This window comes from Phallusia mammillata, chromosome 4, assembly GCF_965637545.1.
Source record: "Phallusia mammillata chromosome 4, kaPhaMamm4.hap1.1, whole genome shotgun sequence".
NCBI lineage: Eukaryota > Metazoa > Chordata > Ascidiacea > Phlebobranchia > Ascidiidae > Phallusia > Phallusia mammillata.
The window spans coordinates 17,726,283-17,741,547 of NC_137255.1; the positions used below are offsets into that span (position 1 = coordinate 17,726,283).

Consider the following 15,265-nt stretch of genomic DNA (forward strand, 5'->3'; position numbering starts at 1 on the left):
TACGTTACGTCCTAATCAAAACGCATTTCAGTTAAAATACCTTTTTCCCCTACGCTTTTTTGCTGTTCTGTTTATTTCTTTACAGATGGCGGTTTTTGCTGCCAAACGTTGTACCAAAGAATGTGTTTTTCTGTGTTCTTTGGTTTAAGCCGCCCTCAATTCAATCCACGTTAGGTTCTTCAGCAGCAGGTTAAGCTACTAGACGCTAAAATTCCGGGCATAAAAAGTGTTTTTGAATATTATTTCCGAACACAGATTTTACGTCAAAATTCCGGTCATGTCCGGGAACATCCGGACGCCTGGTAAGTGGTAACTGGTAACCCTTATCCACGTCAAATTTTGTACTTGATGTTAATTACTTTAAGGTGAGTTATACGAAAGACCGGACTGACAAGGATTTCTGTCGATCATAAGACAATTGGGTTTAGCTTTATCTGTCCTTGTTTACAGAACTTGCATGCGGCCCGACACTGTGTTTTTATTCTATGTTGGGCTAAAAAAGAAGTCTGCACTTCAACATTTTTTAACTGAAAAACGAGGGCCCATGTACAAGGAAGGAAAACAGTGAAAACAATTTCGTGTCAATGTTTCAACTTAGTCCTGTGACTCGATGTCGATTCCATTTCATATTCAATTTCAACTGCTGGTCGCTTGCGTTTGATCGTTTTAACCTCTGGCTCTTCTTCCTCGGACGATTCCTCATCAGATACATTATTGGCAATGTCCTATTTTACAAAGAGCGCAATGCATGTTAAGAAAAAACTGAAAATAAAATTCCACAGAAAAAACTACAAGTGAAAGTTTGCAGCTATCTCTTTTTATGCATAAGAAATGAATGTGAGAAAAAAAATCTTAACTAGTTAAAACTGTTGTTAATACTTTTACACACCACATTACACAAACAACATATTCCCAACAAGATTTGAAACATGATATTGTTAGCATACCTCTATGTCACTGGTGTCTGATTCATCAAAATCCTCTGCAGCCACATACTGGATGTCAGGCTGAAAATAAAAAAATGCTTTGGATATATTGTACCACTATGTTACAGTAAACACCACACAAATGTTCATGGTTTACTTCAGAATCAACTTCATCCTCCTTTTCATATTCAACATCACTGTCAGACTCAACCTCTTCCTGTTCGAGTGCTCGATCAAAGGCAGTGGCAGGAAAATTGTAGATATCACCGTAGGTTCCTTGTTTTAACCTTTCCAATAACTCCTTTTCAATCGCTGTATCAAGTTGTGCAGCCACAAGTGCTTTTTGCTGCAATATACAACAGATGAGCAGGAGTGTTTGGAAAAATTTAAAATTAAACCCCAAAAAACATTTCATAACTGTCAAGGTGTACAGTACATATGCTTTACTCCCTAAAATTCCCACACAAACAATATAGGCTTTAATAGCATAAGGATCATAATATTTATGATCAAATAATTTCAATTACATAGAGCTCTTCTGGCAATTTAGTTGATATTATGCCTGGCAGCAACAGCTTATAGATCAAGTACTTTGTTGGGGCTAAATGTATTCGAAGTAATATATTTTATTGCCTTACATCTGATAAGTCTGTTGTAATTAGAAAATATTTAAATACCAAACCAATAAACAATTTACCTCCCGTTTTGCTTCTCTTCTTTCCACTTTCTGATTAATTGGTACAAGTTTTTTTCTATAGAAATATTTTCAGTATAGTTTAACAAAAAAGGTTTGTTGACAATCATTCACACAACTCACTGTCGTTTTAGTGTAAGCTTTCTTATTCGAATCAGATATTGGTATATTTTTGTGTATCGCTGCTTGCACTTGTGGCGTAAAAAATAAGGCCAATAAACAAGGTTCTCGTCAATCTGTTCCAAAGCCTTTTCATAGTTTCGAGACAGTTTTACTTTTTCCCACATGCGTGCAGGAAAAGCTGCTCGCTCAATAGTTTTCATGTACAAATAACAAATACCTGATAAAAAAGTGTACATGTTAACTTTATAGTTGATACTACTTATTTGTTTTAACAGCAATTCTACCTTTTTCTTCTCGAATTGTGGCATACTGGCTGTTGGATAATGGACATGAATTTCTGTTGCAAAGTCCTGTTACATTGTTTTCATTCTTACAAAACCGCTGTGTCTTTGATGTGCGAGCTCTAATGACAAAACAGACAACATATAAAATATATGATAAGGTTATCAATAACTAAAGATACATTTTAAATAAACTTACTTTACTTTATAGGAACAATATTCAGTGTTTCCAATGACATCCCACAGGACCTAAAAAGAAACAAAGCATTTGTTATCATTTTAAGGATCACTTTTTAAACCAAATTTACTTCACAAATACAATTCAATGCCCAAAAAAGTACAAAGGTGGATTGGATACATAGAGATAGAAACGTATTGCGGTATTTGATAATGCTTAATGTGCTGAACGTTAATGAACCCCAATACACAATTGCGGGGTGCGAAAACAGTTATTTAAGCTTTACAGTACATATTAATTACTTACGTCGTCATGCTGCATGATGCAGGCCCAGAAAACCTGCTACAAAACGGCACGTAAACTACTAGACTTACAGTACTTTCAACGGCGAAATAACTTTGCAACTAACACCCTGGAAATAAACAAATTTATTGGAGATTCTACAACCAGTAAATAGATGAACAAACTCATATTAAATATATTAAAGCCTTTCCTTACAAAATTCTCATGCCTCCGCTCCGCACATGAATATCTCGCCCTGCCACGTGCATGTTAAAGTAGGGCGAAATTATAAACCATTGGTGAAGATGAGATGAAGGTTGGTTTGTTTTAACAGAACGGTTGGTCACGACCACTTGAATATTTTGGACTTAAAAATGCTACATCTAAACTAGTGAAACTACGTATAATACAATTTAATAAAAGTCGACCTAATTTATTTTCGTCTGTAGAAATCCTACTTTTATTACATTAACAGTACCCGTTGTTGCCGATTTTTATTTAATATTTTTCAATAGTTTTGGGAGATACGGGCAATGGTGAAAGTTAGCCGAAACTTCTTATTTTCCCGATAATCTTTAAAATATTTTAGTGATCGTACGTAGGCTTTAATTGTAATTTTCAATGTATTTCCCTTTTCTTTGTTACAATACTTTGTTACAAATTTCGAGACGATATTGACAAATCGTTCCGGCCAAAAAATGTTTTGCTTTTCCTATTAAATATAGCACAATATCAAAATTGTTTGGTCAAATCAAAATGAGCATGTAAATTAAAATCTGATTTTGTGCGGTTAACAACATTATAATTGTTTTGTTGAGAAATCAAACTCAATCATCGGTTGTAAGTTTTTGTAAGTAAAAATGCTAATAAAAAGAGTTTGTTCTCTCTGTGACATAACCTGATTTAAGACGTCCCTTTAACCTAACGTCATTGGAATTAACGAATTTTAGGTCGCCAACAGCCTGGCTCTGCGACAAAAATCAATTAACTCATTCTAACAAAGCTTTTAGCTTCCACTAAAAGGGTCATCCAATTTCCCATTGTGGTAATCGATAATGACGCTTTATTCGTTTTTGTCGAGATTCGCTGATATTGGTTAACTTGCCTGCCTTGATTAAACTACTGAACAAAATTTATCATTTGTAAAAACAGAAATTAGTATCTGAAAAAACAACCTGCGTGTAAACAAAAAAAATTCTGATCCTGTTAACAGCAACTTTTCGTAAAACAAAACTTAGTTCATTGCTTTATTTCAATATGAAACTCCGCTGCAACCACGTCAAATCAAACTCATGTTACATTTCGTTTTTCGAAAAACAGGATCCCAATGAAATGATGTAAAAAAAACGAGAAAGGAATAAAAAGCACAATATTCGTAGAGTAGGAATTTGTGTTTTGCGTTGGTTAGTTTGAATAAAATATATTCCTTTTCAAAATATTTTGAAACTATAACAAACATATAAAACTAAAAGCCAAGATTTGCCGTTGGAAAAATAGCGGCTATTTTGATCTTCCAAAATGCTGAAACGCGATACGAAAACGAGGTCGGCAAAATGCAAAAGCAAAATAATTTTGAAACAATCCGCTGTCATGCAGCCCATATTAAATGTAGAGATGTAAATAACAACGAAAAGCGTAAAGCGCAACGAAACAATGTCCAAACGTTGATTGACATTTTGTTTCTTGCCATCATAGTTTTTGGTTGGCGATTTAGCCTACAGTGTCAAAGACATGCAGTATGCAAGCACCGCTTGTTGTGTTTCGTCAAATAAAGCAGTAGGTTGTTAAATAAATAATTAGCAGTGTAACAATATCAACACTGTAAAAAATAAGCAAGTTAAACAAGTTAGAAATACGTATGGTGGATTATTTAAGCTAATGTAAAACAGTTACATGCATTTGGTCCTCGCCACTACGAAAAAGCGGCAAATCTATAATTACAATGTAAACATCATAAAATGCCGAAAGAAAAATCTTTACAATGTACAAGCTAGCACAAAACAAGCTTAAGGAAAAGGGAAAAGAAGTTCTCAATATGAAACGTTCCCACAAAACTACTCAACTACAGTAAATGCTACATATTAGTGCTCAAGTATCGAAGCAACAGGGATATAAAAAACCAGCTGGCACGCCGGAACACAGCAAACCGAAAAAAGTCGGGTGCCCTAATTTTTCGCAGGTATTAGGCTCAACACTTCCACTGGTTCGCGTTTTTCGCTGAGCACTCTTGTGTTAGGGTCCTTCACTTCCAAAGCTGCCTTGATTCTCTGCAAATATGTTAAATGTTTTTAAGGCATGGGGCGTGTTACCTTTTTGGCATTGTATACCGTGTTAAAACTGAAATATATCGCGGACCAGCCTTCAAAAGCAGCAAATGTTCAACAATGAAAAATTAATACAGCTCATATAAGTTAGATTAGAGTTGTAAACGGCCCCAAAACTGCATGTATCCCAAACCCGGTTTGAACCCGAAAGTACAAGCCCGAAACCCGGCCCGCCAAACCCGAATCGTTTTTCAGTTTAGGCCCGAAAGTTTGATTGACAGGCCAATACATTGAAGCTTCAGTAAAGACCAAATGAACAAACAAATTAAATTACACAGTTGTTCTTAAACAAGGCGTAGCAACTGGCTACTTGGCTAGTTAAATATATTTGAAAAAAATACTGACATAGAGTGTAAAGTCAGGCCCGATTCAAACCCATTTTTAAGTAACCTAAGCTTAAACCCGGCCCGAACCCGGCCCGAACCCAGCCCGAAAAGCGGGCCCGACTTACAACATTTAGTTAGATATTTGGATTTGACAACCCGACCGTATGGATAGAGTGATACAAAAATGTTTTAAATCATATAACTAATTCTCACCGACCGGCATCAGACCGCGATTGTTTTAACATACTTCTATAAAATTTAAAAATACAACTGGTGTCACAAATGAGGCTTCATCATAACTAAGCATTTGGCAAAGGTTCTGCATGATTTTTTTTTGAAAACCCTTTGTTTAAACGCTGAAGAATACAAGTGATATTTCAATCGTGACAAAGAAATAGTTTTGAACCAAATTTGACTACAAGACGGTGCTCGTCTACGCACGTGCGTTCATTAAATATTAACAGCAGAAAACGATTTTCTCCTGGTTAGGCCTAATCACACAAATGAAATTAATGTGTTTTACCAACGCAGTCGTTGCACAATGCGTTCGAAGAACCAACAGGGAGTCATGGTATAAATATATAAGTGGTTAGGTTAGTTACATGCATGTAAGCATTAATTACCAACATTTATTCGTTACCCGATAACGCATACAAGTGTATGAGTGCGCGAGCTTGATTAAAGAAACGCTCGGATTGAAACCTGATCCGCGTCCGGCTTTGCCACTAATAAAGCAGAAACGCCGTTGCGTCTATTGTTTGTTAAAGCCGAAGCTTGTGGGAACAATGTTTTTGATTGAATGTTTAATTTGTATGAATAAACCAAAACACTTTATTTTGCATGTGCGCCACAATACAACGAGTTTGAGTTCAACAGCAGTTTTTACGGATCGCCAATAAACTTAACAACACTTTCTGTTGCGCTTAATACCAAATGCCAATATCTGGTTTATTGTATCTGAGAGAGACAAGCAACTTTTTTAAGCAAACACTTGTTTTGAAACTTATTAAATGAATCATCCATGTGGTCGATAAATTCGTGGCATCAAAAATGGAAGTGTTGGGATTGCGCAGTGGTTTGTTGTTTTAACGTCCGTCCTGAGCCTACTGTTGTGTTAGAGCGGTGGTCGGCAACCGCCGGTCCGCGAGGAGTTCGTTACCGGGCCGTATAGGTTTTCAGGTTAAATCTTATTAAACATTTTGCCCATGTATGCCGGGGATGATAAACTAATTTAGGCGTTTTTATTGCTAAATATATGTAGTTTTTTGAAGACCGGTCCGCGATAAAATTTTAGTTTCAAAAACGGTCCGCATTGCAAAAAAGGTTGCCGACCCCTGTGTTACAGTGTTCGGACCATACGTCAGTTTCATATGATCTTTATTTCTTAAACCACTGGTTCATAAAAGAAAGCTGAACTCTTGACATAATAACGGAAGGAATTTATTGACTTAATAACGGGGAAAAAGGAATAGCTGTGAAAATGAAAGGGAATATATTTTCCATTTTATCGTGTTTATTTGAAAAAGAATGAACCCTACCTCTACGAATGAACCCTGTTTCCTCCACACACTGAAAGCAAACCAGCCAGGAACGCAGATCATCGATGTCAATGACAAACACCAGCCAATAACGTTTGCCCATAACGGGTACTCGTAGTCGCCCTGTTTCAGGGGTTTGGAGTTGATGCAGTAAAACAGGAAAATGAACTGCAAAAAATGTATGTAGATTTTGGCCCATCTGAACGGGTTTTCAATCAGCATCCTAACAAAGGACTTGTGCCGCGTGTGTGAGAGTATGAAGAATAGGCGCCTTGCATGCGGCATCCGTTCGAGATAACATAGCTATATTTGGTTACATGTCCTCAGTAGAGCCCACGCGCTATCGAAGTTTTCCACAGGCCGTTTTGAAATGATAAAGTACGTCTTATAACAAAAGCATGGAGAGTGATCCATAATGCTTCTGCTGTGTATGTTCGCTTAAAACAAAAGCATTGCCACTAACGATGACAAAACAGCAACGTTAGTGGATGGTTATTCGGTGTAGCATCACGATTTGAACAAAGGGCACACTATTTTACATTCTTTGAAGTAACCACACAGAACAGAAGCGCAAGGCGTTTTGTTTTCGTACTTACAAGGTGCGTACAGCTCCCAAGGGAATGACGCACGATATGTAACCGCATAACCATCACCGCCCATGCAATATTACTGCTGTTTTCAGCCTACATGACTCACTGTTTCTTTGAGAAATCAATGGTCATATTGATATGTTTCAAAGCAAGTTTGCCTGGAAACCAATCACGTTGCATTTCGCCAATCGCATGTTTCCTCCCTGTAAAAGCGTTGTTATGTCTCGGTGCCACGATAAATAAACGCATTCCTCCAAACAATCTAAACCAGTGGCCCACTGGTGGGCCATGGAAGCATTTTGATTGGGCCACAGACCAACCAAATAGAAAGCTTTTTTTAAGAATTTACTATCATTTGTGTCACTACACTCAATTTTACAAGAATAATGGCTAGGGGAGGAATTGAGAAGGAATGTTTTTATTTTGTTTTTTGTTCTGAACCTATTTTATAGTTGTTTTCTTTCTATCTTAAAAATTTACTGGGCCACAGAATTTTTTGGCAATGAAAGTGGGCTACGAAAGAAAAAAGGTTGAGAACCACTGATCTAAACGCACCGAGTTGAAAAGTAATTACAGCTTTTTATATTTGCTCCTGAAAATCTTTATGTGCACGTGTTGGTTTGCTCCTAAAAACAAAACCTAATTGCAGAGGACAAATATTGATTCATTCGCGAGAAGGTGCTCGCGCTGTATCGTCAAATACCAAAATTGGCTTTATTTACTGCCTGTAAAAATCTTGGACATGTAAATAGATAAAAAAAAAATCGGCGCACATAGATCATTTGACAAACTAAAACACAAATTGAGCTGTCAAGGAATCCCGCTTGTCAAATGACGCCTCAGTTCGTGTTTTAGTTTTCAGTCAACAACTGGGTTGTTTCGCGGAATGTTATCAGTAGGATAAGGCTTCACATAGACAGAATGATTACTGAGAGCTACTGCGTGGGGGTTGCATGGGAAACGCGTCGGATATTTTGACTTCTCACAGCCGGCCGTTCGGCGCAGAGGAAGACTGGAATTTGACATTTCGCAACACCCTTCAGTTTAAACCTTAACAGTCAGGATATAAGCACCCAAAACAACATGCGCAGTGTATTATATTCTATATGCTACGACCACTTCTTTCACGACAGACTTTCCCATGTAATAAACGCGTTTAAACCATAAGGTTGACCTTATAAATAACTTTTTACGGTTATTTTCTGCCATTGCAGTGTAATATATGTTTGATTGTTAAATTATACATAGGGATGTTATCTACTTTTTGACAATTTATGACATTATCATTTTTTAAACATAAATGTATTTTCTATTCACACACATAATTAAAAATTGAAACACACCGATTTTTAGTATGTAGGCTTAATTAAGTGTGATTCAATTTCCACAGATGCTACAGTAAGATGTTTTGTATGTATTACTTTATATGCCTATTTGAGAATGTCCGAAAATTCAAAGAAAATAGACAACTAATATTTAAGATGCATATGTGTTCAGTATATGTGACAAATGGAAACTCTTTATCATACGATAAAGAGGCACAATGAAAACAGTGGCTGATCCATTTTTGAATCAAACACTTAAGTAGTCTGTTCCATACAAAGTAGGCGTGTAAACACGCGATCGAGATTTATAGTTAACTGCAGCAAGCAGGATAAAGAACGGGAAAAAAGCGTCACACATGCTGAACTCGTTCGTCACATCTTGTATATACGTACCGTCGCCATTCCAGGGGTGATGAACTTATAGCAGTATTTGAAATAACCAATCGGGAAATAGCCAATCATAGACTCGATGTTGCCATAGAAACGGTCGGCCCCGTAAATCCAGCCAATAGCAATTGCTTCAAAGAACACCAACCAGAGAAGAGATATACCGCTGGCGGCGTACATATTTAGCAGCTCGAAAAGGTAGATACCACCCTGTTTGTAGAAAGCAAATATCGATTGATACTCAAGATGGGTGCTAGCTCTGTTCTTATAAATAACTGAATTCGCTTAATACCATTTGGGCCTAATATTTTGTTCTAGCGCGTTATCCAGATAAAAAAAAGTAAAACACTATGCCAAGTTGAAATTTGTAAACGCTTTGTGTGCCAGTAAGTATAAACGTGTGGAAAATATTGTACTAAACGAACATTTGTGAGTAGAGGCAGCCCAAGAAGCAAAAGGGTTCCGGCAACGATTGCAGTAAGCTTCTCCTGTCCGTACTTGCCGCGTTTCATCCGCGGAACAACATCCGCGATGGTCGACACCCCACACTCCACACAAGCAAACTGCAAACAAATGTGGTTGTTTGTTGACAGTCTTGAGGAATTTGATCATAAATAACTTTAAAACGACAACAGACGGCCCTAAAGCAGCTTAAACGAGGGACCTTGCGTAAAAGTGCTTTAAATGTCATCAACAATTTTTTTTGTTATTTTGCGTTTTAAATAACAAAGTGTTCAATGCAAAATAACGGATGGCGCCGACATGTTTAAATACGCAAAAGGAAAATAAATCCAATTTTGGGAAGCGGGGTCCGAACCCACCTTCTCATTTCAAAAAGTTTCTGAAAAATGAAAAAAATTAAAACAATACGCTTTACTATCTCACCTGTGTGTCGACTCCCACCAGAAAAAGTGTAGCGAAAAAGAGGCCAGACCAGAGCTTCGGCATCGGCAAAAGCGACAAACCAACAGGGTACACAAGAAACACAAGACCGGGACCTGAAAAAACATAGTCATGTTATTACAAGGATCAAAGCGTCTTTAAGACATATTATAGGCAACAGTAGTATTAAATTTCGCCTATGTACGCGAAATCTTTGCAAGGCGTAAACTAAGACTTACAGTCACAGATTTTATTTGTACAACATAGAGGTGACGCTAGACTTACGCACTGTGTTGTTGAATTGGATATCTCTTAAATTCCAAATCAAACACTGCAAAACGCAGCGATAATTTCAACCCACGTTTATCTTATTAATTGGCAATTTCATAATTGGTTGTATGGGTTTGGAGCAAGACAAAAGTAACAGTTTTTTTTTATCAAGTAGTAAACTATTACAAAACCCCTCCCCAAACAAAAGAAAATATTGTTTGGTAAAAACAAACTTGTCTTTAACAACTAGCTGTACTAGCCGTAAGTGCACAAAACGCGCAAACAATCTTTATTTATATCACAAAGTAAGTTTGAAATTCAGAATATTCATGAATCTGTTCAGGACTCAAAATTTCCATCAACAAATATAAGTTCATTGTTACCATTATCGTATTTAGGGGCGGAATTTTCCACGTGATAAACAAAGACTGACAAATACGAGGTAATTTGTGGAACGTACCTCCAACAGCTACTTGGCTCACATCCTTATCCTGGATAAATGCCATATGCCCAAGTAAACTGAATATTACCAAAGATGAGAACAATGAAGTAAGACTGCATGTACTGGATAAGATAACGCATTGTCTGTAGAAAAATACGGTACTGATAACATCAATTCGAAGTTACGTGAAAACCCTACATTATTTTTGTCCTGACGTTGGTGAAAAAATAATGTTCATATTACTAATTCCTTACGTCAAAAGCAGACAGCACAGGGATTTCATATAAATTGGTCACCTGTAGCAATTGTTGTTAAACTTGTTAAAACTTCCGAAAGCGATCAAAACCGTAAAGCAGATTCCGTATGAAAAGAAAATTTGACCTCCTGCATCGACCCACACCTGGACGACAGGAAAATGACGTCATATCAGCTGACGCGCTTAAGGGCATAAATTATTCACGAATTTCAAAGTAGCTGCATAAAACCTACTTGGGCCTCCTTCAACTTGGTAAAATTCGGCTTTAGCAGATACTCGATTCCCGTTGAAGCGCCCTCGAGTGTCAAGCCCCTTACAAGAAGCACTGCAAGGAGGACGTACGGGAGTGTTGAAGTGAAGTACACGACCTAAATGTGTAAGTTGGAATAAGTTTATCATAATGATCTCTGGCACAACTTGCTAGTTTGAACTACCTTTCCGCTCCAGCGAGTGCCTTTGAATATGCAAAGGTAAATCACGAGCCACGAACCAAGAAAACAAGCCACCAAAGGCCAATTTGTAATTGTTCCTATTTCGGAGAGACCTGATGACTGCTGTAGCACATTTCGCCTGAAACAACAAGTTAATATAATTAATTTTCATACCTCAAGCAATAAGTAGACAACTATAAAGGTATTTTTATACCTCCAAAATTCTGATTCGGGCGAAACTGCCAACGCCGACATGTTGGCGTCGCTGCTGTTGACCATAATATAGGTGTCATTGCCCCCTGTGGTTTGGTTTTCTTGGAATCCTGGTAGTCGACAATCTGGACTGTTCCACCATTGCCCTGTGGGAAATCATTGTATTGTTGCTAACACACTCCGTAACAATGGTACGCAGTAGGTACTGCAGATGTCTTGGATCAATAAAACAGCAAAAATTTTGCTATTTGAATATACCAGGCCATGAATGCGATACGCGTTTGAATGGGTACGGCAGAATACAATATTCTTTTTCGTTTTTATGAATTTTGGGCTGGTTTCAATGCTTCGTATTTGTTTTTGTTTTTCTTTTCTTTTTGGGCGTTGGTTTTAACAAACAACAGACACATCGCTTGCAAACCCAGACCATTACCCTGAAATATAGTTCCAGCAATGTTCACTTCACTAACATTGTAACTTACCACAAAGCGTCCAGGGCAGTTCTCCGGGAAACAAGCAGTTAAAGAAATAGTAAACTGACCAAGCCATGACCACCATGTTGTAGGTGCTGAACACGAGATTGACGAAAGTGCATCCGTATCCGATACCCTGCGGTAAGTTGTAGATTTTAAAATGTTTTATATTCTTTGATTGGTTGGTTGCAGTTAAACTGCTATTTTGGCACCAGTTTACCGCATTTACGCTCTATGACTCTAAGCCGATAAGTACACAAATGGGCGTTTTTTTTCGATCAGCTTGTAGTGTAAAATATTTATTTAGTCATCATAGCGGAACAAAATTGCGAGAATATAAGTTGGGTTTGTATTTTCGAACACAGTGAGATTTGGTTGACTTCCAAAGATGGAGATTTGTTTTCAACTAACTAACCTTCATGGAAGGAAGAATCTTCCAGACTTCAACCGCGCCCAGTCTTGTGTACTGACCGATCGCAACTTCGAGGAAAAACATTGGGATGCCACCAACCAGCATGATAAGGAAGTACACCAGCAGGAAGGCACCTGAAAAGTTCAGTTGGTTTAAAACACACTGCAGTGTTTTTCGGATTGAGCATAAATAGGGAGATGTTGTGTAAACAATGTTGTGTATAAATGACAAATTGAGTGTGGGTCGATACTTACCTCACCCCTAAATGTGTTTTCTTTTAGGGGTACTGTTTTTAAAGGTAAAACAGAAATTATTTAAAGCACGAAAACAATCTTAACAAAAATGTTTGAAGCTATGCACTGTGATGTTTAAACTCTTTTAAATGCAGAAAATACCAAAAACTTATTCGTTGTTCCATTGGACGAGGACAAATTCGTTGCAGCGAGGATTGCCCTTACACATGCACTCCTTACGGCAAATGAACTCTCCACAACAGAACTCGCAAACCAATTGGGAAAAGCAAATCGACCAACGGCAAATAGCACGCAAATTAAAATCAAAAGTGAAAAAGGGCGACCGAAACGTGTCGGGACGATGCAGAGCCGTTGTGTCCATCCGGCCCATGCAGTGGCGTCCGGGCGCGGGCCAGCAGTCCTCTCTTACCTCCGCCGTTTCGGTAACACAAGTAGGGGAAGCGCCAAACGTTCCCGAGGCCAACTGAATAGCCGACCATTGCAAATATGAACTCCCACTGTTTTCCCCACGTTTCCCTGTCAACAGAGCAGTTATATACATGCACCGGCAAGGCCGCTACATACAGCGGCTGCTGGTCGGCCGAAAACGCTCATGTTATAGTAAGAAAAGGAAGAAAACCAGAAGATTATACCTTGTGTTGAACTTATAGTGAAATTTTGCGTCCACACGAGCTTACTCGAAAACAAATAGTGTGTACAAAAACACTACACAAAACAATAGGAGATTGGAGGTATGGAAGAAAATCTTACACAGGTAACACGCTTGCCTAGTTAAAATGCTGAAATGGGACAAAGGATTCTTTCCTTCAGCCCACTCGACAAATCAACTCACCTCGTGCTGTTATCCTCTTCGCTGCTAGACTTGGAGCTGTCTATCTCCTTCTCATCGTAGATGACTTTGCACGTTTTTTCACTCATTTTTACGAGGCTAATTATGACTGCAGAAAATTAGGTTTCTAAACACTGATTTGGTAAGGAAAATTTTACCTGCAAAATAAAGAATGTTTATGTGGACAATTTTTCGGAATGGTGACAGCGGGAAGTGACTTTGCTTTCCGTTTATAGATAAAAGGCACCAGCATGGTAAGATCCACTGGGAAATTCATTCAGTTAAAACACAGTTTAATCAGTTAAACAAACAATTAGAACAAGAACATGCGGTTGAGGGCCACCATTTGTATGTACCGTACAGCCAGCATTCCAGCAACAAAAGCTACACTTTGTTTCTTAAAGTAACCACAAAATTCCACATCATTGTAAAGCTGCTTCCCGTACGTTGGTTATTGGTAGCCGGTTACTAGGCATCGTGATCGTCGTTTAACACTTTTATACAGCGGCCCAATTACTGACTGTTGGAGTGTTGGATAAAGCGCGGGACCCCATTCAAGCTTTCTCTTTGTTTCATTTCCACTGAAGCGGTTAAACGGCAATCACGTTGTTTTTAAACGGTAACTTTTTTTCGGTCCATGAAAAAGGCAACGCACACTTTTTTACGTAACCGCGTTTTCGTTGGTGCCTCGTGTTAGAATTAGACCAAGATGAAAATTGGCTGAGTAGAAATCCCCCCACACCAAACCACATGGTCGTAAACGCTTCCTTTTCAAGCTTCTGAATAATGTTAACTGCTTGCTGACAGCCATTCTCTGCTTAAAAAGGTAACGAAACGTAAGCTATACTGTCTGCTGGCTTCAGCTGCTTAACGGTTTAGTTTATATGTATCACGTTGAATACGACAAGTAGACAGCTGTCATGAGCTTAATGTATCTAATATCAACAGAAAGTAAGCTTAAAAACCTAAACGACAAAACAAATAGGCTACTTTCCATAAAAAATGTAAAGATCTTGTTACATTTCGAAATTTTTCCGTTACGGACATGCGTCATCCCTAGGCAAGGCTTTAAAGAATTGCCACAATTTTCCAATGTGAAACCGTTGAACAAAGTGTTTCCTGGCTGCCTTTTTCTATTTTTTATTGAGGGGAGCGTTGAGTGCCGAAAGCACACACACGCGTACACACACACTGGCACAAGCGGACACTATTGCTTCTGATAAAAATGACATATGGCTTCACACAACACATCTGGAGACCATCACTAGTTTTGACAGAAATAGGTCTTGAACTCGACCTCATGACTTCAGAAATTACCAAACAAAGTTTAATTCATCAACAAAGCGCATGTAAATACTCCACTGTATGACCATTCTTATTTTGAAGATTTAGAAAAGACGGCTTGAAGTTAAAAACATTTTTTTTTATTTCAAACCTTCCGTACAGACTCCATAAACGTATAGTTTGTTTTCCTAGTCACAAACAATAATTAACGTCTTTGTGACACTAAATAGCTGGGTTGCATAGATTACTTATGATCAAAACTCCGAATCATCTGTAAATACTTGCCGCACTTAAGATTTTCCTGTTAACTTGCAAAGATATATTTAAGAGCAAGCAGTTCGACGTTCAAACGAGATATATCTGGAATCAATTAATATATAACCTGTTGCTACCAGGAATAATATTAACTTTATAGAGCTCTTTCTGCAAAACTGTGTAGTACGTCGAATCGTAGGTGCTAAGTACAATTGCTTTCATTAGTGTTTGCCAAAAAATTAATTTGAACGACACCTATTTTGTAAAGGTCATTTAAACACCTGTGTTTA

At 37.9% G+C, this 15,265-nt stretch overlaps 2 protein-coding genes across 2 annotated transcripts; both read right to left on the reverse strand.

Moving 5' to 3' along the window:
- Positions 1 to 458: 458 nt before the first annotated feature.
- On the reverse strand, positions 459 to 2,820 carry LOC145224757 (protein MAK16 homolog A-like). The gene is made up of 9 exons (XM_080091338.1): positions 2,701 to 2,820; positions 2,509 to 2,614; positions 2,224 to 2,273; positions 2,028 to 2,146; positions 1,744 to 1,960; positions 1,624 to 1,678; positions 1,084 to 1,272; positions 948 to 1,007; positions 459 to 725 (listed from the first exon to the last, which is right to left on the reverse strand). Exons 2-9 carry the CDS (start codon positions 2,521 to 2,523, stop codon positions 582 to 584), a joined length of 849 nt encoding a protein of 282 aa, XP_079947464.1. The 5' UTR covers positions 2,524 to 2,614; positions 2,701 to 2,820; the 3' UTR covers positions 459 to 581.
- Positions 2,821 to 3,717: 897 nt separating this feature from the next.
- Positions 3,718 to 13,618, reverse strand: LOC145223978 (sodium- and chloride-dependent GABA transporter 3-like). Its single transcript, XM_080090393.1, has 14 exons — positions 13,440 to 13,618; positions 13,017 to 13,123; positions 12,357 to 12,487; positions 11,951 to 12,077; positions 11,470 to 11,614; positions 11,259 to 11,394; positions 11,058 to 11,192; positions 10,865 to 10,968; positions 10,587 to 10,711; positions 9,860 to 9,972; positions 9,400 to 9,537; positions 8,981 to 9,184; positions 6,673 to 6,840; positions 3,718 to 4,751 (listed from the first exon to the last, which is right to left on the reverse strand). The coding sequence occupies exons 1-14, from the start codon at positions 13,523 to 13,525 to the stop codon at positions 4,650 to 4,652; spliced, it is 1,821 nt and encodes a 606-aa protein (XP_079946519.1). The 5' UTR covers positions 13,526 to 13,618; the 3' UTR covers positions 3,718 to 4,649.
- Between the last annotated feature and the right edge of the window lie 1,647 nt (positions 13,619 to 15,265).